The 22,885-nt window shown below is 39.0% G+C and overlaps 1 protein-coding gene across 2 annotated transcripts; it reads left to right on the plus strand.

The window, feature by feature from the left end:
• The first annotated feature begins 20,448 nt into the window (after positions 1–20,448).
• Positions 20,449–22,577, plus strand: LOC104101331 (auxin-responsive protein IAA28-like). 2 transcript variants are annotated; one of them, XM_009608771.4, is made up of 4 exons: positions 20,449–20,867; positions 21,541–21,797; positions 21,897–21,987; positions 22,315–22,577. In XM_009608771.4, exons 1-4 carry the CDS (start codon positions 20,590–20,592, stop codon positions 22,403–22,405), a joined length of 717 nt encoding a protein of 238 aa, XP_009607066.1. In that variant the 5' UTR covers positions 20,449–20,589; the 3' UTR covers positions 22,406–22,577. The 2 variants fall into 2 exon arrangements, with proteins under 2 accessions (XP_009607066.1, XP_009607065.1); XM_009608770.4 differs by having other exon boundaries at positions 20,450–20,867; positions 21,894–21,987.
• Positions 22,578–22,885: the final 308 nt, after the last annotated feature.

The raw sequence follows: 22,885 nt of genomic DNA on the forward strand, positions 1-22,885 counted from the left end.
TAACTCTACTAAAAGGGATAAACTGCTCTCTACCAAAATGTTCTAATATTCCTAGGGGATTAATTATCGAATCTGACCATAACGCTAGCAAACGAAAGTTGTCCTTCAGTGAAATCAGTGGGCAAGTTTTGATAAAGAAATGGACTTTATGTCTAACTTAACGCTCAACGTTAGCTCCTGAAGTGATGATAGCCTAAGTCATATAAAGATGGGGCTTTTAACACATTTGGTTTGGTCGGTCCAATAAAAGTACGGCCGCTACCAAATACATAAAACAAAATATACATTGATTATGTATATAAACATATATTATATGTACATTATACATTAATATAGGCTATTATTTAATTTGGGAATCGGCTACACTGTATTGATTTCCCTCTAAAGAGAGCAACTCAACATAGATTGGCGGGGGATTTGCATTTCTACCCAGTTTTTGGGTCACCTTTTAATATATACCCGCTTTGTAAAAACAATTGCAAGCGTACCCACTTTTCGGGTAACTTCAGACAGGCCTGAAGTAGCAAATATTTATGTCTAAAGTTTGAACTTCAGAATATTTTGCCTGAAGTGTAGCCTTATCAAAGCAAAATTTCATATATTTTTACTTGAAGTTTGGCCTGACTTGCAAAAACAATCACGCAAACTTCAGTTCATAGTGCAATGGAAAACTTCAGTTCAATAATTGCTGAACTTCAGCAATTTTGACTGAAGTTTTTGTTTTGTAATTGCTGAACTTCAGCATTCTAGGAGCTGAAGTTTGTTTAGTATCTGCTGAACTTCAGCATTTTAGGAGCTGAAATTTGTTTAGTATTTGCTGAACTTCAGCTCCTAGAGGATGCATTTCAGTTCAATAATTGCTGAACTTCAGCAATTTTGGCTGAAGTTTTTATTTTGTAATTGTTGAACTTCAGCATTCTAGAAGTTGAAGTTTGTTTAGTATCTGTTGAACTTCAGCATTTTAGGAGCTGAAGTTTGTTTAGTATTTGTTGAACTTCAGCTCCTAGAGGATGCACTTTAGTGCTTGGGTCCTTTTGGGTAATATTCCAAGTAGTCAACTTGAACTTCCCATCGTCCATCCTCATACCAGGAAGGAAGGTATCAGCGGGTTCATCAAAACTTTGCCATAGTGGCTTCCCTGATAAATCATCAATAAACCAAGTTTCCTGAATCCAAGAGATTCGCTTTATGTGAAGAAGATGCACTAGTGCCTACTTGTGTTGAGAAATATGAGTTCCTTGACGAGTCCAGCACTTTGAATAATAATATCACCTAGAGGAAAGAATAATATCACCCAAAGAAGAAGAAGAAGAAGGAGGAGGAGGAGGAGACGAAGAAGAAAACGAAGGAAGAGAAGGAGGAGGAGAAAGATGCCTGAAGTTGTTTAAAAAGTGGGTACAACTTTAAAAAAAATTTAAAAAGTAGGTATAGTTTAAATGGGGGCGACCAAATAGGGCGCCCGTGCAATTTTTACTAAATTGGCCTTTAGCTCAGTGTTGAAAGCTCCCACACAAACCCCGTGTTTGAAGTCTATGGCAATTGAACTTGAACTCTGAGAGACAAAGAATCCATCATTTATTAATGGTACGTTGGACCAATATATTAATATCTGTGAGTGAATAAGACTTTGAGATGATAGATACTTTGAACTAAGTTGGATGGTCTAAGTCCATGCCAATGGGAAGTTGTTACTTTGAAAATCACTTTGTTGATAATAATTGCTAGGATATATGGGACCTCTTGTAGGGGATATTGATATATGAGAGCATTTGATACTTTCTTTCTTACTATTGAGGGTATCCTATTCACCTTTAAAACTCATGGGACCATTGTTCATGGAAAGATACGACAGAACTTGAATAAAGACGAATGTTGCGATAAGAAGTGGGTAGCTCTAGTGGTAATCACTCTCCACTTCCAACCAAGAGGTTGTGAGTTCGAATTACCCCAAGAGCAAGGTGGAAAGTTCTTGGAGGGAGGGAACCGATGGTCTATCGGAAAAAATCATTGAATATTTACACATATTTGACTGTAAAGTCAGTTAATCCGTAAACATCAAATCTTGTATATATACGCAATGGGATTTACTTGTAAATCAATGGGGCACGCATGCATGTTCATTGCACAAGAACGTATTCCCAATATAAGTGCTATGTACCTTACTAAGAGGGACTCAATATGAATAACTTAGAAACTTTTGCTCGTTTTAGCCTCACGATTAATAGTTTGGTTTGCCAAAAAAGGGTCAGCTGATTGTGGGATTTTCTCAAAGCTGGCTAAGGTCTGTCCCTACAATGATATCAAATATGGCATTTTACTGACAGCTGTACCACGTTGTGGACAAAAAAAATAAAGAAGTGGAGATTGTTGTCATGAATAATTTTTTGGGAGTTTTAAGTATAATTTTTTCTATGGTCTTTGAGTCTAAAACAATTAAAAAAAGGCTTAATTTTAATATTTAGTTAATATCTTAGCGCACTTTTGATAGAAAAATAGGGACATCAGTAATCAAAACTGACCCCAAAAGATTAAGTCTTGGGAGACATTTGACTTCTTTTGATGATAACAACTCATTTGGGCAACAATGGGATCCATGACTTCATCATATGATATGTTCATCCCCACTAAGGTCAAGTTAATTTACAGTCAAATTCTTTAGTTTATTGAATATAAATTTCAGTATGCTAAATATCTGTAAATGCGCAGGTGTTATAATTTGACCGATATCGGCATATCATCTAACTAATAGTACTCATGTTTAATGAAAACATATACTAGTAATAGATAAATTTGAATCTGCTTTATCAAGTCAATTGGGGCTCGCCTCATATATGAACTCATCAAGTTTCACTTCAATATGAGTTGGATTCTTTAATAGAACTTGATAGGTAAGAGCAAGGGTGGCAAACGGGCGGGGCGGGGCGGATATGAACGGATCGAAAACGGGTAATTTAAAAATGAATAAATTATCCGATCCGACCAGTAATTGAGACGGATAAAAACGGGTTATCCGACGGATAATATGGATATTCATATTATCACTAGCTTCTTGAATATGATCATTTATGGGAGAATTCCTAGCTAGCGTTTGGCCATAGATTCCCAAATTTATTCTGAAAAATCTAATTTGAGTGAAGTTTGGTTTGAAGATGAAAATGTGTTTGGACATCTGTTTTGGGTGAAGTTTGGTTTGGAAAAACATGAAACATGACTTATACCCACAAGTTCTAAAAATTATCACAAATACCCAACAGTACCATTATCAATAACATTTATTATAATATCGCAAACCATAGTCCTAAACATAAATAAATTTGATACAAAATTATTATTTTTATAATGAACTACATGATACACTATCAGATGACCAAGAAGACGAAGCAACATCGTTACAAAATAATAAATGGTGGGCTCTTTTATAAAATACAAAAATTTGAGGCAATTTTAAAAAAAATATAATAGTGATATTTTGGCCCAAAACCAACTGGTTTTGGGATTTGGGATTTGAGATTTGACCAAAATATAGGCAAAATCTATGGCCAAACATGTGTTTGCCAAATAAAACCCAAGTTTGTTTTGCTAAAATCTATGGCCAAACGGATCCTTAATCTCCCAAAACTTGAGGAACCCCCAATTAATACTTTAGAAATATAAAAGTTATATGCACGGGACCACTTTGTGCCAAAGGTAGGCCTAGCACAAATCTGAAAAATAAACACACCATTATATCGCATTCCATTCCCCCTTAAGGAGTAAATAGTCTACATAATACGTATATTTATCCTACAAAAAAATGTACACAGAACATTAATAGGCGTCACGCGGGGTTATTAGCCCGCTGAACATTTGGATAAGGCGGACTAATGGACTTATTACGCCTATGGTATTAAGCCTCCTAAGTTTGCGTGATGCATGTTCCTAAAAAGGGTTTTGGTTTAGCTCTATCCTAGGTCGACTGAAAGAGGGTTTTTCTAGACTGGTCTTCTCCTAAGCGGACAATTTGATTGTGAAAAGCTCGTGACTGTCGACTGCACCGCTGATCGACTTACCCACGAATTTTTTCCTAAAAATTATTTTTTGAAAAGTGCATGGCCACAAACCATGTAACCGCTAGGTGTGTGCTTAGTGTGAGTTTTCCAAAAGTTGAGGAGGTAAAAACGAAATGACAGTTTATAAAAGATAGCAATTATAGTTTATAAGAAGTAGCATATAATCACATCAAGCAATAAGCAGAGAGAAACATTCACAAAATACAAAGGCGTTTTTATTAACCTAAGTTTGTTATGGTTTAAAACCTAAAATCTTTAGCGGAGTCGCCAAACTGTTATATCTCATTTTAACCTTAAAATTTTCAATAGGTTATACTCTATTTTAACCCGTATTAAAATGGGGTATAACATTATGGGGGCAGGGCTGGTTTAAAGTTAAGCCTCAACCCTCGCCCCCGCCCCCGTCCCCGCCCCCTTGTCACTTCTACAAACTACACATTGATGTTCATACTTAAGAATTGACTGACAAATGCGTCCATTAAGCAATATCAGCCCAAACATAAGGCTTAATAAGCAACGTAAACAGTAAAGACAACATTACACAGTTGCGATTTATAAACCTCACCAGTTGTGCCATTTAAATTGTAGATTTAAGGTAAAATTCCAAAAATGCTCCTCAAGATACGTAACTCTAGACTTCTTTTAAACACAGAAATGACATATTCAGTCATGACTCTTCTCTTCACACTCTTTCCTATCTTAGAAATACCAAAAATATTGTTTGACCAAAAAATATAACTTCCGGTTAAACTATTAAATTTATGCAACAAGGGGCTAAATCTAATTAAGGATAATAACTCTAGACACTAATCTTGAAAACGTACAGTAGGTGGGACATATCTCGTAAATGGTTGATGAAAATGAATGCAAAATATTCTTAAAGCATAAACATTAATGGATATACAACTAACAATAAATGTCATTTGAGTAAATAAGGAGAAAGATTAACCCAATAATGAATGGGTTGAACGAATATTTCTCCTGACAATGATGAATGACAGATGGGTCTGCGATTCGTATGATCAATCCTCGGATCTAGTGAAAAAGTGGGAATAATATGAGCAAGAATCTTTATCAAAAGGTAGTCTTTGTATTTTTGCAAGTGATGAAGTCTTCTTCTCAAAATCAATATTACATGCCCCTATCATGGTCTCTTCTTTCTATATATATGGGGCATTTTTCCTAGGAAACCCTAATAGTACAAAATGGGGGCAATATTCACTAGAATATTCCTTCTTAATATCCTATCCTGACAGATTAGCTGTTATAAGTCTTATCATCAATGACCAATCTCGACCTCAACCCTTATTGATATTTTAATTACGGCTCATGTCGGCACCTCGGCCAATGACTTCGCTACGTCTTGGGCGATCTTGAACGACTCTTTCTTTAGTGTCGTATTATGCTAAATATCCTGAGGACGAATTTTGGCCTATACAGTTAGTCCCTCCGCTCATTAAGGCCGAGGCGGACGACCTTGATGAGCGGACTCTGTTTATCATAGTTGACAAAATTGGGCGAGCAAGTCGGATAGTGGCGCCTTAGATGAGATGGCAACATGACTTTTCGTGAGCTGCAACCTTTAGGGATGCGTTGTTTTAAATTATAACGTGTTTTCCCGATGCTTTGTGTCGTTTCTCGCGCCTCTACCATTTCGATACTTGCATTGGGTAATGATGGTCTGATTTCTCGGTTCTAGTGCTTGAACTCTAATAAATAGGGATGTGAGGCCATTTATATTTGTTTTGCACACTCCCAATATCGAATCCTATGTGTTTCCTTCTTCATCCACCATATTGAACTCTAGTCTTTGAACCCTAGTCTCTTTTTTACTTCGTCATTGTGTATCCACTCCTCTGATTCTAGTGATTTCAATTGCTTCCAACCCTTCTGTGCTTAAAACATGTTTTCTCATAAATATGGTTAACGTAACTTCTGGTTCCGGTATGGCGGCTGACCCTACCCCATTGGCAGTACGTATGCCTCTTCATGGCGACGGTGTTTCTATTGCCCTTGAAGATGAAAGGTTTCCTACGGTGGAGGAAATAATTCCTCGCAGTGAAAGGATTAGATTTGACTTTTCGAAGTTACCTGAAGATGATCTTGAGGCCTCAGAGTCGATGATGAACGAGGTCGACTTCGATGAGTTTAGGGCAGAGTTCAAAATTTCAACCCACATCGATCTGATTCCGGCGGGGCGCGATGTTGTACAGGTACATCACCCAGGATATTGCTCGTTTTATGCGTATCCATTCTATGTAGGCTATTCTTTTCCTCTTCTCCCATTGGCGGAGGAATTTTGCCGTTACTACAGCATCTTCCCGGCTCAACTCTCCCCTTATATCTACAAGTTTATTCGTATGTTGATGAAATATGCGGAGTTGGTTGACCGTGGGGTCTCACTTCGCCACCTGATGCATCTCTTCGCCCCAAGTTTCTATAGGGGGACGATGTTGCACTTTCGCCACCGAGGAAGTAAAATTTTGGTGGTGAAGATGGACGATAAGGTGAATCGTCAATTCTGGCTCAACTATTTCTTCGTCAAGACCGAGGATGTGGTGGCCAACGCTAGCTGGTTCCCAGAGGCTTGGGATTACGCTTGTAAGTATCTTTTTGCCGAACATTCATTTTGCATGTTTTAGTCGTAGTCTGACATTTCATCCCTTCTTCGTGCAGCAGAGACTTCGCCCCATCCCTTGGTCGGGGACATTCATGACTAGGTCAGCCAGGTCTTGCCTCACACATTGGGGATTCGTGAATGGCCGGCCTTTATTAAGAAATTTGGCCCTGCGCCTTTCGTGACCGGTGAGTTTGTCTATATGTATTTATTTATGCATTTATAATTATTAACTTTTGTCTATACCGTTTTGAACTCATGGTTGCCTGCTCGTTGCGGTTTTGTACGGGAAGTGACTTTCTGATTTTTCTTTTTCTATCTAAGGACCTTCGAGAAGGCACAAGGCCCCTGCTCTAGAGTTTCGTAAGAGGAAGGCTGCTTCTATCTAATTATTAACTTTCGTTGACTATTCCTGCAGCAGGGCTTTCGACTTCCCCTTTACGTCATCTCGTAGATGAAGACATTGAGGGGGAATCGTCACTGAATGGTGATAACGTGCTTCCTCGTAAGAGGCGATCTGTAGATGTCGGGGGAGATTGGTGATGGAGGATTTCGTCGTCCGAGAAATGGCGACCATAGACCTTGTAGATGATGCCGAATTATAGCCCACGATTCCACCGTCGTCGGGGGCCGAGGAGGGTACGTCTCTCCCTCAGGCCGTGATGGATTTTGAAGGGCCGTCGGCGGGGTCCCTAACATCTTACGGCAGGATGAGCCATCGTCCTCGCTGCCAGCCGAGGATCCTTCTTCCCGGATTGACACAAAAGGAAAAAATATAGCCGAAGAAGGTTACGAGACGGGCTCCGATATGGATGTCGAGGAAGTGAGGATGATGGGGGAAGGACTTACCCGGCTTGATGTGAGATTAGTGAGGACCACGCGGACCATTGTGATCCCCTTGGACCGGGATTTGCTGGTTGATACGGAGGACGTGGTCCCTTTTCTTGGTCCCCTCTGTTCCGATGTGGAGGCTAAAACCCTTGAGAAGTTAAAGGACGCCACTTTGTCGAGGAGCATAGTCGGCCTCGCTCTTAGGGTAAGCCTTCTGATCTTTCTCCGTTTTTTATGTCGAGTGCAGTTTTGTTATTACTCGTTCTGTCTTTATTTTAAACCGTGATTTTGGAGATCGAGAGCGCCCGACAATAGGAGAGGCGTAAGGTCATTTTCCAGAAGATGGAGGGGAAATATCACAAAAATTGTGATAAGCACCGCGAAATCTGCAGGCGGTTTGGTGAAAGCGGCACTTTCCAAGCTCTCTGAGGTGAACTGAAGGAGAAGGATGATGAATTGATGAGGGCCATTGGAAAATGCAGCATTCTTAAGGGGGCGTTGATGGATAAAGAAGAGGAGCTTGAGGTGAGCAGGGGGGTTGAGGCCCAATGTGCCGACCTTAAAGCCCAAGTGAACTCATTGCACGTCGTGCTCGAGGAGTGTCAACTCAAAGTTGTTGCTCTGAGTGGTGAGGTTGCTAAGAAGGTAGTGGGGTTTAGAGAAGGCGAAGTTGGCCCAACTATCGGCTGCAAGGAGAACAGAGGCTTTAGAGATCGTGATTCGCGTTCTCAGTTCTAAGAGGGAGTGCGCTTTGGAGACGGCCAGGCTCAAAGAGGAGCGGCTTGATGAGCGGATATGGCAGTAGGAAAAAGAAGCTTCAGGCCTTAGTGATCGAGTTGCTGCTCTCGAGACCGAGAAGGCACAGTTATTGGCTCAATCATCCTCTTTCCGTGCTTCTGCTTTTCCTGGTGTTCCACGGGATCTGTACGAGGAATGGATTCACACCGAGGCTCAGCTGGATATATTCAGGGACCTGATGTGGGGGGGTTTTCAGAGGCCGACTTCAAAGATGCTCGTGCTAAGGCACGTGAAGCTCGATTTGCTTGTGGCTATGACCCCGCTACCCCAGAAGCCAGTGATGACGAGGGAGTGGGCGTGGCTCGAATTGAATAGGATGCCTGGTACGATGGTGAGTATCCCGCTAGCGATGACGATGACGAAGAGGTAGGTGGAGATGGCTTGGGTGATGAAACTGGTGGTGCCTCTGGGGCGGACGGTGTTTAGTTAGTTTTCCTTCTTTTTTGTTTAGCCGTAAGCTTGTGTGTATTTTTTGTAGGCGTGTATTCGAGTCTTTGTAGAAAGATATTTAAGTATGAAATGTTAGTTCTGTTATTCGTACCTGATTCTTTTTCTTTGTTCGGGCTTCTATGCTTTTTTGATTTTGTTGCTTGGTTGCCTTCATCGTAATAGATTTGTTCGAGTAGGTCGAACGAGGTTGAAACGAAGTCTTAGTTCGATTATGGCCGAGGGCCGGTAGTTGGTTCGAATAAGGTCGAACGCGTAGCATATTTAATTTGAACGGGGTCGAATGTAACCTTTAATTAGTTAAGGTAGTGGGCCTAGTAGGTGTTAACTCGAACGAGGTTGAATGTATTTAATTGGTTAAGGTCATGGGCCGAGTAGGTGTTAATTCGAACGAGGTCGAATGTAGCCTTTAATCAGTTAAGGCAGTGGGCCGAGTAGGTGTTAATGCGAATGAGGTTAAATGTAACCTTTAATTTGTTAAGGTCGTGAGCCGAGTAGGTGTTAATTCGAATGAGGTCGAATGTAACCTTTAATTGGGGAGAGAGAAAATAAACTTCATGGTCGAATGTAACCTTTAATTGGCCGGTAGTTCAGTCCCAGTCCCAGTCCCAGTCCCGATCTATCTAGTCCCTCCATTGGTCCTACTGGAAAAATAGTGAAAGATCGAGCAATGAACTAGTCGTCCAGTGTCTTTGTCTATGCGCACTATAATCCTGAAGTATTTCCGTCATTGCCTCGTTAAAAACCTCCTCGAGAAAATTCAATTGGGATAAAACTCGAGTGAGGGAAAAAGAGTGCGACTTTGGGAACCTCATCCTTTAAAAGTTGAAGTATTGATGTGTGTAATGTTCCGGTTGTTTGGTAATCGCTTTCCTTCCATTGTTTCTAGTGTGAATGACTATTTTCTTGTTGCTGCCATGATTTTGTAGGGGTCGTCCCAGTTTGTTCCTAGTTTGCCTTCCTGTGGATCTTTCCTTGCTTGTGTTTTAGCTTTAAGCACGTAGTCCCCGACTTTAAGTGGCCTGATCTTTGCTCTTTTGCTATAGTAGCGTTTTGCTTGTTGCTTTTGGGCGACTATTCTCACGTAGGCCATATCTCTTCATTCCCCAACTTCGTCGAGTTCCTGCCTTCTACTGTCATCGTTTTGGGGTCCGCTTTTACGGAAGTATCTTAGGTTGGGTTCCCCGACCTCGACTGGCATTACTACATCAGTCCCATAGACTTACGAGTATGGCGTTTCCCCTGTGCTCATTTTTGGCGTTGTTCGATAAGCCCAGAGTACTTCTGGTAACATTTCCAGCCAGAGTCCCTTGGCGTCTTCGATCTTCTTCTTCATGATGTTTAGTATTGACTTGTTGGAGGACTCCTCTTGCCCGTTGCCCGTTGGGTGGTAAGGTGTTGACAGTATTCTTTAGATGTGCCATTTTTCAAAAAATTCGGCGACCTTCTTTCCTGCAAATTGAGGTCCGTTGTCGCAGCTTATTTCTTTGGGGAGATCGAAACGACATATGATGTTTTTCTATATGAAGGCGATCACTTCCTGTTCGCGTATTTGGGTGAATGCTCCTACTTCCACCCATTTAGAGAAATAGTAGTTAAAACCAAGAGAAATCGTACGTTACCTCGTCCCGCCGGGAGGGGGCCCACAATGTCCATTCCCTATTTGATGAACGGCTAAGGAGAAGTTACTGAGTGTAGGTGTTCGCCTGCTTGGTGGATCATTGGGGCGTATTTTTGGCATTGCTCATATTTTTTCATGAAGTCCGCTGCCTCATTTTTCATGGTGGGCCTTTAATACCCCGCTCGTATGAGGCACCTGACCAAAGCTCGATTGCCAGAGTGAACTCTACAGTGGCCCTCGTGTACTTCCTCAAGGATGTATCGTGTCTGATTTTGGCCTAAGCATTTCTCCAGAGGGCGGCCATATGTCCTTTTGTATAGGTCGTTGTGAATGATTTTGTATCTGGCCGCTTGCATTCGCAGCTTCTTGGCCTCTTTTTTATCGTTAGGGAGTACACCGTCCTGCAAATATGTAATAATACGATTGCGCCAGTCCCAAGTCAGGTTTATGGTTCTTACCTCGATTTGGTCTATCGATGAGTTGAGGAGGTGGACCACATTTTGATCTCCGATTGTAATGTTTTTGGTGGCTGATGCTAATTTGGCAAGGCCATCTGCCTCGATATTCTATGCTCGGGGAATCTGGTCGAGCTGACATTCGTCGAACTCGGGTAGTAATTTGGAGATTTTGGTCTGGTATTTTTGTAACATATGCTCCTTGAGTTGGAAAGTCCCTCTGACTTGGTTGACCACGAGCCGAGAATCGCAACGCAACCTTAGCCGCTTTGCCCCGTATTTGAGTGTTAGTCTTAGTCCAGCAATTACGGCCTCATATTCGTCCTCATTGTTAGTCATGTCCGGGCACCTTATGGACTGGCGAATCACTTCGCCTGTTGGGACTTCGAGTACGAGTCCCAGCCCAGACCCCGACGCGTTAGATGCATCGTTGGTGTATAGGACCCAGAGGTCTTGTGCTTGGGAAGAAGCGTGGACGGCTTCCTTTTCGACATCGGGTGGAATACGCGCACTGAAGTCGGCGACGAATTCGGTGAGGACCTGAGACTTCATCGTCGTTCGAGGTCGATACGTAATATCGTGCTTGCTTAGTTTGATGGCCCATTTGTCCAATATATCTGATAGTTCGGGTTTGTGTAAAATGCTTCTTAAGGTGAAAGTCGTGATGACCGAGATGGGATGGCATTGGAAATATGGTCTAATCTTTCGTGAAGCTACGACTAAGGCCAGAGCCAGTTTTGCAAGATGGGGGTATCTTGTCTCGGCGTCGACTAGTGTCTTGCTAATATAATAGATGGGAGATTGCGTACCTTTATTTTCTCGGACTAAGACTGCGCTCACAACTACTTCAGAAACGGCGAGATAGATGAGGAGAGGTTGTCCTAGTTCCGGTTTTGAGAGCAATGGTGGGGAGGACAAATACATCTTTAACTCCTTCAGGGCTTGGACACACTCAGGGGTCCATTGGAGGCCATTCCTTTTTTTTGAGTACGTCGAAGAACTTGTGGTACCTATCGGAGGATCGTGAGATGAACCTCGAAAGAGCTGTGATACAGCCAGTTAGCTTCTGGACCTTCTTTTTGGTGGTCAAGTGTTCAGATATCCCGTCGATGGCCTTGATTTGGTCGGGATTGACCTCGATACCCCGCTGCGACACTAGGAAACCCAAGAATTTTCCTGAGGCCACGCCGAATGCACATTTTTCGGGGTTCAGTTTCATGACGTATTGCCTGAGTATGCCGAATTCTTTTCTTAAGTGGCCGATGTAATCTTCTTTCCTTTTGGACTTGACCAGCATGTCGTCAATGTATACCTCAATCATTCTTCCGAGTTGTTCTTTGAACATCTTCGTCACCAACCTTTGGTAAGTTGCCCTCACATTTTTCAATCCGAAAGGTATGACCCTGTAGCAGTACGTCCCCTGGTGGGTGATAAAGGTGGTCTTTTCCCTGTCCTCTTCCTCCATAGGAATCTGGTTGTATCTCGAGTAGGCATCCAAGAAACTTAGCAATTCGTGCCCGGCTGTCGCATCGATGAGCTGGTCGATATGAGGTTATGGAAATGAATCCTTGGGACAAGCTTTGTTCAGGTCGGTGACCATGACCGTTCTTCTTTTCACCATGACCATGTTGGTGACCCATTGGGGGTACTTCGACCCTCTGACGAAGCCATTTCCCAATAATGTTTCCACTTCTTCACGCACTGCATCATTGATTGTGGAGTTGAACTTACGACGAACCTGCCTCACCGGGGGGTAGAGTGGATCGACGTTTAATTTGCGTGTGGCAATCTCCTTTGGGATACCTGGCATATATGTGTGGCTAAAAGTAAACAAGTCCACGTTAGCAGTTAAACATTCACGAAACTTACCCGGTTCTTGAAGTTTGCAGCCAATGTAAGCTTTCTTGTTGTTGTCATTGTTGTCTAGTTAAACGGGGTCGAGGTCCTCTATGATCGATCATGTGGACTCAGCCATATCGGGGTCTCTGATGACATCCCCACTGTCATTACTTACCGACCTCGACCATGTTGATTGTTATGTCTCTTTCTTTCTATCTCTCATTTGTTGGGTGGCCGTGCAGTCTAGGGCGATGCAGTAGCACTCTTGGGATATGTGTTGCTCCCAGCGTATGCTGAATATGCCCCATCGAGTTGGGAATTTGATGACTTGGTACAAGCTGGAGGATATAGCTCTCATGGTGTGTATCCATGGTCGCCCTATTATAGCGTTGTATGTCGTGTCCTGATCCATGATGTGTAAAGTGGTCTCTAGAGTGACGTCACCCGCCAAGATGAGGACTATGATCTCGCCAGATGTTCATTCAACTGCATTGTTAAAGCTTGTTAGTATGATGCAGTGTGGTACTATCTTATCCTCGAGTTACAGTTGTGTGAGTACTCGGGGATGAATAATACACACGCCGCTCCCATCATCTACCATAATTCATCTTACGTCGATGTCTAAAATTCGTAAAGTAATCACGAGAGCTTCATAGTGAGGGAATGCCAAATTGTTGGTATCTGACTTATCGAAGGCGATACTCTCTTCGAGTTCATCATACCGTTCGTGGGTGATCGACCGTTTGAGCTTGTCATTTGCGGTGAAGTTCACGCTATTGATGGAAGCGTCATCCCCGCCACCGATGATCGTGTGGATGGTGCGGGCTGGCGAGGGTGACACTTGATGTTTTTCGTGTCCCCTAGCAAAGTTGGTCTTTCCTCGATCGCTAAGCAATTCTTTGAGGTGTCCCTATCGCAGCATGTTTACGACCTCCTTTCTTAGGGCGATGCAATCTTCGGTTTTGTGTCCTCGCTCTTGATGGAACTCGTAGAGGGCATATGATTTTCAGGTATTGAGGTCTAACCTCTTCTTTTGTATCCAAGGCGTAGACGATCTCTGTAGGTGACACGCAAAAATTATGAGCGGGTAGTAAAGGGGGCATACCTCTCTCATTCCGGTGAGTCCCTGTTCTCGATCGGAGTAGGCCTTCTTCATGGTGAGATAAGGATACAACTATATTTCTAACATATAGGAGATATCATTCGGTTTGGCCGTGAGGCCACTGGATCTCTTCTGATATCACTTCTTTGATTTATTTTGCATTCTGCTTGTACTGAGGTCAATCGATGAGTCAGCCCATTGAGGTCGTCTTCGTCTGCTCGGACTTCGGCACAGTACGCATTATGTATTTCGTCCCAAGTCATTGGGGGATATTTCATAAGCCGACTTAATAATTTTCTTGTCGCCCTTGAACCATTTCTGTTCAGCCCGTTTTGAAAAGCAATTATCGCCATTCCTTCTGATACATTGGGTAAAGTCATTCTTAGTCGGTTAAAACTGGCGAGGAAGTACCTCAGTCCTTTCTCCCGGGGATTGCTTGATAGCAAAGATGTCATTCACTCTTGCTTCGGCCTTCTTGGCCCCGGCATGGGCCGTCACGAACTTATCGGCCATTTCCTCAAATGTTTCGATGGAACGTGCTGGCAGTTGCGAGTACTATGTCAATGCACCTCCCGTGAGGGTTTCGCCGAATTTCTTTAGCAGAATGTAGGATACTTGTTTTTTGGCGAGATCATTGCCTTTCACGACATTGACGTAATGGGTCACATGATCCTCGGGGTCGGTTGTGCCATCATATATTTTTAGATAAGGCGGCATTTTAAAGGTCTTTGGTACAGCATGTGGGGCAACGCTATCATTGTACGGCTGGTCGACAAAATGACCGACGTCTCTCTTCGGCAGTAACTTAGGAGCGCACGGTATTTTATCGACCATTTCTTTATGCTCTCTCATTTGATCCTGGAGTGTCTTGTTCTCGTATTCCATTTCCTCCATCCTTTTCAGAATGGTTGTGGGAGTGTCGTCGCCTGCATTGTTAACAATACTGTGAGTAATACCTGTCATCGTGGGTGGAGGAGGAGGCTGACCATGTTGCTCGTCCACTGGCGGTGCGGCACAGGTTCTCACCTTTGCTGCGGCCGCGTCCTGAACGGGCCTATGGAGGACGCTGGTTAGTGTATCGATTAGCCAAGCCTCAAGGAACTTCTTCATCGTTGGCGGCGTCTCCTCTCCCACGGATGTGGAGGCTATCTTGCCATGGGATTTTGTGATGCTGCAGTAGGGAGGGGGTGATCCACCTCGCCTAGGAGAGGTATTGGGCGTTGTATCCTCGTCCACTGCTTCAGAGCATTCAGGGATGATGTCTATGAGGTTAGTTGGGAGGTCACTCATTATTCTCGTTCTTTCTACTCTATTACGTGCCATGTTAGGTCTGTGCATACAAAGAGAAAAAGGTTCTTTTTTGTATATTTTTTTTGCGTCAGTAACCAGTGTCAGTTGTAGATCTAGAAGAAACTAAAAGACTTAGCTAGAAGATCCCCATAGACGACGCCAAATTATTTGACCAAAAAATATAACTTCCGGTTAAACTATTAAATTTATGTAACAATGGGTTAAATCTAGTTAAGGATAATAACTCTAGACACTAATCTTGAAAACGTACAGTAGGTGGGACAGATCCCGTAAATGGTTGATGACAATGAATGAAAAATATTCTTAAAACATGAACATTAATGGAGATTAAACTAACAATAAATGGCATTTGAGTAAATAAGGAGAAAGATTAACCCAATAATGAATGGGTTGAACGAATATTTCTCCTGACAATAATGAATGACAGATGGGTCCGGAATTCATATAATCAATCCTCGGATCTAGTGGAAAGGTGAGAATAATATGAGCAAGAATCTTTATCAAAAGGTAGTCTTTGTATTTTTGCAAGTGATGAAGTCTTCTTCTCAAAAGTGTTCTTATCAAAATCAATATTATATGCCTCTATCATGGTCTCTTCTTTCTATATTTATGAGGTTTTTTCTAGGAAACCCTAATAGTACAAAATGGAGGCAATATCCACTAGAATATTCCATCTTAATATCATATCCTGACAGATTAGTCGTTACAAGTCTTATCAAGATCATCAATGACCAATCTCGACCTCGATCCTTATTGACATTTCGATTACGGCTCATGTCGGCACCTCGGCCAATGACTTCGCTGCATCTTGGACGAGTTCGAACGACTCTTTCTTTAGTGTCGTATTACACTAAATATCCTAAGGACGGATTTTGGCCTATACAAATATCAAGTCGGTTTTTTGGCCAAAATATGCATTTTTTATTTCAATTAAAAGTTGTTAATAAATTAATTAGAGGATTAGGATAGCCAAATTCATTTTTCGGCCACAATTTGTATTTTTGGTGATTTTTATTTTTTTATTAATTAGGCCATAATAAAATGAGTTTTTTATTATTAAAAAAAGAGTAGTTTTTATGTTACGAAACTTAACTTGAATAACCATCGATGAAATTTACCTCGTATTTGACCCATGAAAAAACTCGGACATACAAGTAAAAGGTAAATGTAAGAATATAATATAATTAAGTAATTAAAAAAATTATTTAACAATTTAAGTTGCTTTTAGATGAGATCACATAATTCAATAGGATTCAGCTACCACACGAGTGATCCACCGATATTGATGGGATAAATAATCACAGAAAGTACAAATTGTGAATTGGCTGTCTCGACCTATGCAGATTCAGCACGTGAACTTCACAAGGAGGATTTCTAGTTTACACTTGAATGCTGAGTACGAGACAAGTTAGACTTGCTCGGTTGGTAAACAGTTTCATTAACGATTGTTAGGTTCCGGGTTTAAGTCATGTTAGAAGAGAAATGCGTAAACACTATAGATCCTTTTAAATTGGGAGAAAATTTAAAATAAAAATAAAAATAAAAAGATTACAGAAACTGTATAGTTCTTGAAAGCTAAGTCTCATTTTACTTGTATCATACAGAATCATTTTACTTGTGTAAGCAAGATTAAATTGAATATTGATGGCAGTGTGAAGACCTAAAACTGAAAATGTTATTTTTGGTGGTATTTTTAGAGATCATGGATAGTAGATACTGAGATATTTAGGTAAGCTATCACCTACCTCCGGCCTAGGGGTGGCAAACGAGCGGGTCGGGTCATATATGAGCGGGTCGAAAATGGGTAATTTAAAAAACTGATAAGTTATCTGATCCGACCCGTATTTGAGACGGATAAAAAATGGGTTATCCGGCGGATAATCCATGGCTTCTTGAATATGATTACTTATGGGAGAATTTCTAGTCTCTCAAAACTTGAGGAACCCCAATTTGAGCTTTACAAATGTAAAAGTTAAGCACATTAGTTATCCATTTGATTAACCATTTTCTAAGTGGATAATATGGTTCTTATCCATATTTGACCCGTTTTTAAAAAGTTCATAATCCAACCCATTTTTTAATGAAAAATATGGACGGATAACAGTTTTTTTAAAACCATTTTGACACCTCTACTCAAAATTATGGAGCATTAAACAAGGGCTACAACTAGCAAAGGACATGGGGTATAAATAGTGGAAACGGATTGTCTGTTTGCTGTCAAGCTTATCAAAGAAGCCAACATACAGATTCATCCTCTTCGGATTGTTATTGAAGATTGCAGATACTTATTGAAAGTCAACAATGTGCAGACTTTTTGGCAAATGAAGGTCACAAACATGAAAAAAAACTTGCTAGTTAGAGGCGCTCAAGGAAATGGAGTTCTTGCTCCTAGCAGATTTAAGCAGTGTAGTTTATGAGAGATTTTAGTACCTTTTAATATTTTTTAATGTATAAAAAAGACCAAGTGGCCCGAAAACACTCGCCAAACCTTTGTATATCCTTGTTGGTTGCTTTGGCTAGAGGTCTCATCCTATTTTTCATGTTGATATGTTGAGCAATTATCCGACATAAGGAATCAACACTTAATCTGATTTAGAAATATCCAGTTGTATGCTTAGAAATTAATCAACAAAACCAATAGAATTAATGTGTTTTTATTGCCATTTTTCTCATGATTTTGGAGATTAAATGATGGAAGTGCCGGCATCATGACTTTCTTGAACTTTCATTTTCGACACGTAACACATGTCAAAACCAAGTTTAATTAATTAGAAAATATATTGTAATAATAATAATGTTACTTCCAATATAATGACTGTAACTAGAAAGATCGTGCTCAAACGTAAGTCAAATGACAACATAATTTAACACGTTATATTTAATAGTAATTTACAATTTTCAGATTACCACTAAATAATAACAACAAATGGTTCGCATGTAATTGCATTTTAAGTGATTTAATTGTAAAAAACTTTTTATGTCGTCAATGCTTAAAACTTAATATAAATGAGTCAAGATAATTTGATGTAAGTGTAATGAAGAATAATCGGGAGAAATTCAAAAATAATCAGATTTATAAGTGGTAATTAAAAAATAGCCACAGTTTCAAAAGTAATCGAAATTTAGTCATTTTTCATGTAAAGATAAATTTGAACGAAAACAACGTTCAAAATTCGAAAAAAAAAATTCAGCATAATATACTGAAACTCCAGCATATTGTACTGGAGTTCCAGTATAACATACCGGTCCAGCATAATATGCTGAAAGTTCATACACGGGTGCTCCAATCTCCAGTATATTATGCTGGAACTTTCCGTGTGTTGGAGTTCCAGCATAATATGCTGGAAGTTCATTAACAGGTGCACCAATCTCCAGTATATTATGTTGGACCGGTCCGTGTTGCAACAAAATAGTGATTATTTTTTAATAATTTTGCAAACGCTGACTATTATTCAATTATCAGTCGGAAAACTAACTAGATCGTACTATTTCACAGAATAACCACGCCTTTTCTGGTACAAAGCTAGGGAACTAGCCACGGTTATTTGGTAATTCCATCAAAGTAACTTTATCAAAGATTTTAAAGGGGACATAAACAAGTCATAAGCTGATTTATTCAAACATTTTTTCATGCCAGACAAATTATGTTTTGCTTTAATACTTTATTTGATAAAGCACGTTTAAGTTACGTTCAAACACATTAAATCTTGAATTAGCAATCAATCTTTTAATTAGTAATCATGTCATTTTCCAACTATGAGAAAAAGAGAGAAGATTGAAGGATATATCCTTGTTTTACTTTATTGTTCAATTTACCATTGATTGCAAATGGAAAATCTTTTGCTTTTTCTTGGTAAACAAAGGACTGCGTGTTGGCTCAATAGCTCCATCAAGTATTCACAAAAGAAGGAAATGTGGGACAGTTAGAGGCGAGCCAGAGTCAGAGGCGGATTCAAAATTTTAAGTTTATGGATTCCTACAACAATTTCAAGTTAATTCACGTGATAACTGGATCAATGAACAGGGTTTCAAGCTAATATTCTTATATTTTTAATGAATTTAGTATAAATACAGGGTCTATGCAAAAGTTACTAGATTCACGAAAATCCGTAACATTTGCACTAAATCTGCCCGGTTTTGACTTTATGAGTTATGTTTAGAACGACGACTTCAAGTGTTAATGATGATGTTCTATATTTAATAATATTTTTAACACAAATATATTATTTGAGCAAAAGTTACTCCGTACCCAGGACAGTGGGATGAAATAGAGATCATTTATGAAACTTCCTTGTACTCTAGACTCCTACAGTATTTTTAAAGCTAAAGAAAAGAAGAGGGGAAAAAACGTATTTATCATAAATTCCATTTGCAGTCTGAAGACTGTAGAAAAATAGTAAAATGAAATTTCTTAATTAGGATGTCACAAAAGTATAAGACATCAGGTTTCGCTATACGTTGCATTGTCGGACAGATCACTAGGAAATCGTACGTTGTTAATCGTTATTCAAAAATAATAATTAAGGTACATGTATAGAGTACATAGAAATGAAGTGCACGCTCATGTATTTATTAATTAAACGTGCATAACTCGTCTTTTACACGCTTCAGTTGGATACCTACAAGAAGAATTTTTATTTTGTAATAACATTTAAACTAAAAATTGAACCTCAATACGTAGAAAAAGTACACTGTCATGTAACCTAAAACATAACTACAATCAATTACGCTCTTCTCTTTGTTCTTTCTACATCACCTACCTTATTTTTAATATCGATAAACTCTTTACTACAAGAGTTCGTTAATCCTTAAGTAAAGAATATACCAGAATTTGTTACCGGGGAACGCTAATTAAAAAATGAAGGAGTTGCCATTTGCTTTGAAAATAAGACAAGCAAAATTATATCACTGATTAATTAATTAGTAGTGGTCATAATACGTAAAATCGCATTTAGAGAAGTTTGTTTATGTGAGAGATGAAGGAGAATTCAGGAGCGATGAAAAAATTATTTTGGTATAATCTATATATTATGAGTTCGAGTCGTAAAAACAGTCATTGCATTTTTTAATATATGATTTTTTTGCTTAATCCTACGTGAACATGAGATGCTTTGATGCATCGGATATATATATATATATATATATATATATATATATGGTAAGTATGGGAACAAGAGTGGGACAAGGTGGGGTAGAAAATGGTGAGGGGCCAAAAACATCCTTTTCTGACTTGTTCATATCACTGCTACAATTTTGGCCGACCCAACTTCAATGCTGTCCCTTTATCTTTTTTCCCTTTCTCTTTCTCAACCGACACTTATCTCTTCTTCTGCTCTCTTCTCTTTCCTTTCAAGCATATATATACACATCTTCAAACTCAACCTAGCAAATACGTACTGGACTAAGAAGAAGCTAGCATTTCATTTACGTATAATTTCATAGTCTCTAGCATATAACACTTTTTTGAGTTGTTTAATTAGTTCTGTGCTATTTTTGTTTATAATATATAGTTTTATGAGATGGAACTTGAGCTTGGTCTTGCAATTCCTTCCTATTTTCCCATCAAATCTTCCGACCTAAATGGCAACGTCGACAGTTTTGATGACAACTTCTCAGAAATGAAGAATGATAGCAATTATATCAACCACAAGTCTAACTTTTCAGCGGCTAATTCTGATTATGATGATAGTGACAAATTTGAACGTAAAACGTTGCCTTTGCTTATATGGAATGGCCAACCAAATGATGAAGAAGAAGATGATCACCCAAAGAGGAGAACTTTTGAAGCTTGCAACCCGTAAGTTTTAAGGGCCCGTTTGTTCATGAATTTTTTTTCAAAATATGTTTGTCCACAAAAATTTTTAAGTTCCTGACGATTTTTCGAAAATGAGTTTTTCAAAAACCTTCCAAAATTTTAAGGAAAAAAGTTTTTTTCTCACTCACAAAATTGCAATATTTAAAATGAAATGTATATTCAAACATAATTTCAATTTCTAAATACCATTTTTCAATTTAACTCCAAAAACTATTTTTTTTCAAAAATTATAATTTTTGTGTCCAAATGCCTACTAAGTTACACAATGTACTTTAAATTCAGAGTTTAACTTCTACCTGCATAACATCTAATTTTTATACTATCATATCATGTACATGTAATTACTACAAAAAATTTGATCAGTAACATAGAAAATAAGACATATTATCTACTCCACACTATTAAAAACAATAGTAGTATAAAAATTTTACATAATGTATACAATAATAGTATGAAAATATTGTATACATACGTTAACTCTGTTCATATGTTAGAATATAAATCCTTAAAAATGACTAGAATAGACTCTAATCACACGACACTTCGACGACTTTTCTTGTTCATTAATGTTTAGACGATTTCAACTTATTCACCAAAGATAATCTCAATATAAGAAATTTCACTTATAATAGATTTCTTTTTATATTTCATACAGGGAAATCAAGGAAGAAAACCAATTAGTGGGGTGGCCACCAATTAAATCATGGAGAAAAAAGCAAATTAATGGGATTAATCACCAAGGTATTGGCTGGAACACAAATGAAAGAATTAACAATGATGTTATTGGTCGAAGAAACTCAATGTATGTGAAGGTTAAAATGGAAGGAGTAGCCATTGGAAGGAAAATTAATCTAAGGCTGTATAATTCCTATCAAGTCCTTACTAACAGCTTGATCCAAATGTTTGCAAAATGTAAGTTCACTCTTATAATAAGAAATTGTCCTCTCATTTTTTCTCTTACAAATAACGATAAGATGGAATTGATATGTTTAATTCTATTATATGCAGCAGATCAGAATTGCAACGATAATGGTACGCGCTTTACACTATTGTACCAAGACAGAGAAGGAGATTGGATGCTTGCAGGAGATGTGCCATGGCAGTATGTACTTATATTTTCTGTTCCCTTAATTATTTCATTCTCATATATTATTTTTCACTTCATTTGGACCCTAAGAAAATTATTTCAAACTAGTTGAGTTCGGTTATATGAATCATATAATATTATTTTTCGCTTCATTTGGACAATAAGAAGACTATCATAATACTATCTTTTAGGTAATTTACTTACCGCCAAACCTACTAGACATTAGCTGTGCTCACAACGAGCATATATGGAATTGTTATTCTATTTATTTTATTTAAGAACAAATAAAATAATTAGAAATTATTTCCAGTACTTACTAAGTCAATATAATGTTTTTTGCAGAACATTCATGGAGACTGTTCAAAGAATACAAATACTAAGGAATGGGAAGAGAGGAAGAATAAATTCAAGAAAATCGTCCGATATTTCTTAGGCAGAATACTGGTTAAAATCATATATTCTGTATACGAAGGTAGTCCTCATTAATTAGCTCGCAATGGTTTTCTAAGGAAAAAGATAAGACGACACAATATTCGTTACAGTTTGCTATTATTGTAGTTTTATATTTATCTTCGTGCGGCTATTGGATGTCCAGAATTATCAGACTTTTTTAGAGCTTACTTTGTTTTTTCTCCAAATTAAATAGAGCATGTTCGAGAGCGAGATACCTTTTGAAGTATAAATACTACTCTAAGGAGAAATGTTTTACAAAATTTAATATATACATGCAATTCATTGAGCGCTTGGTACTATTATTTTGTGAAGCACATTAGTATGTAGCTTTAATATGAATATCTCGGCCAAAATTTTAATTAATTTTCATTTGATATTGGGGCAAATCTTTTTACATCATCTCGAAAAACTAGGGGCGGAAATTGCAGGTTCAGCTGAACCCAGTACTTTAGTTCAAATC

The sequence above is a fragment of the Nicotiana tomentosiformis genome, chromosome 6 (genome assembly GCF_000390325.3).
Source record: "Nicotiana tomentosiformis chromosome 6, ASM39032v3, whole genome shotgun sequence".
Lineage (NCBI taxonomy): Eukaryota > Viridiplantae > Streptophyta > Magnoliopsida > Solanales > Solanaceae > Nicotiana > Nicotiana tomentosiformis.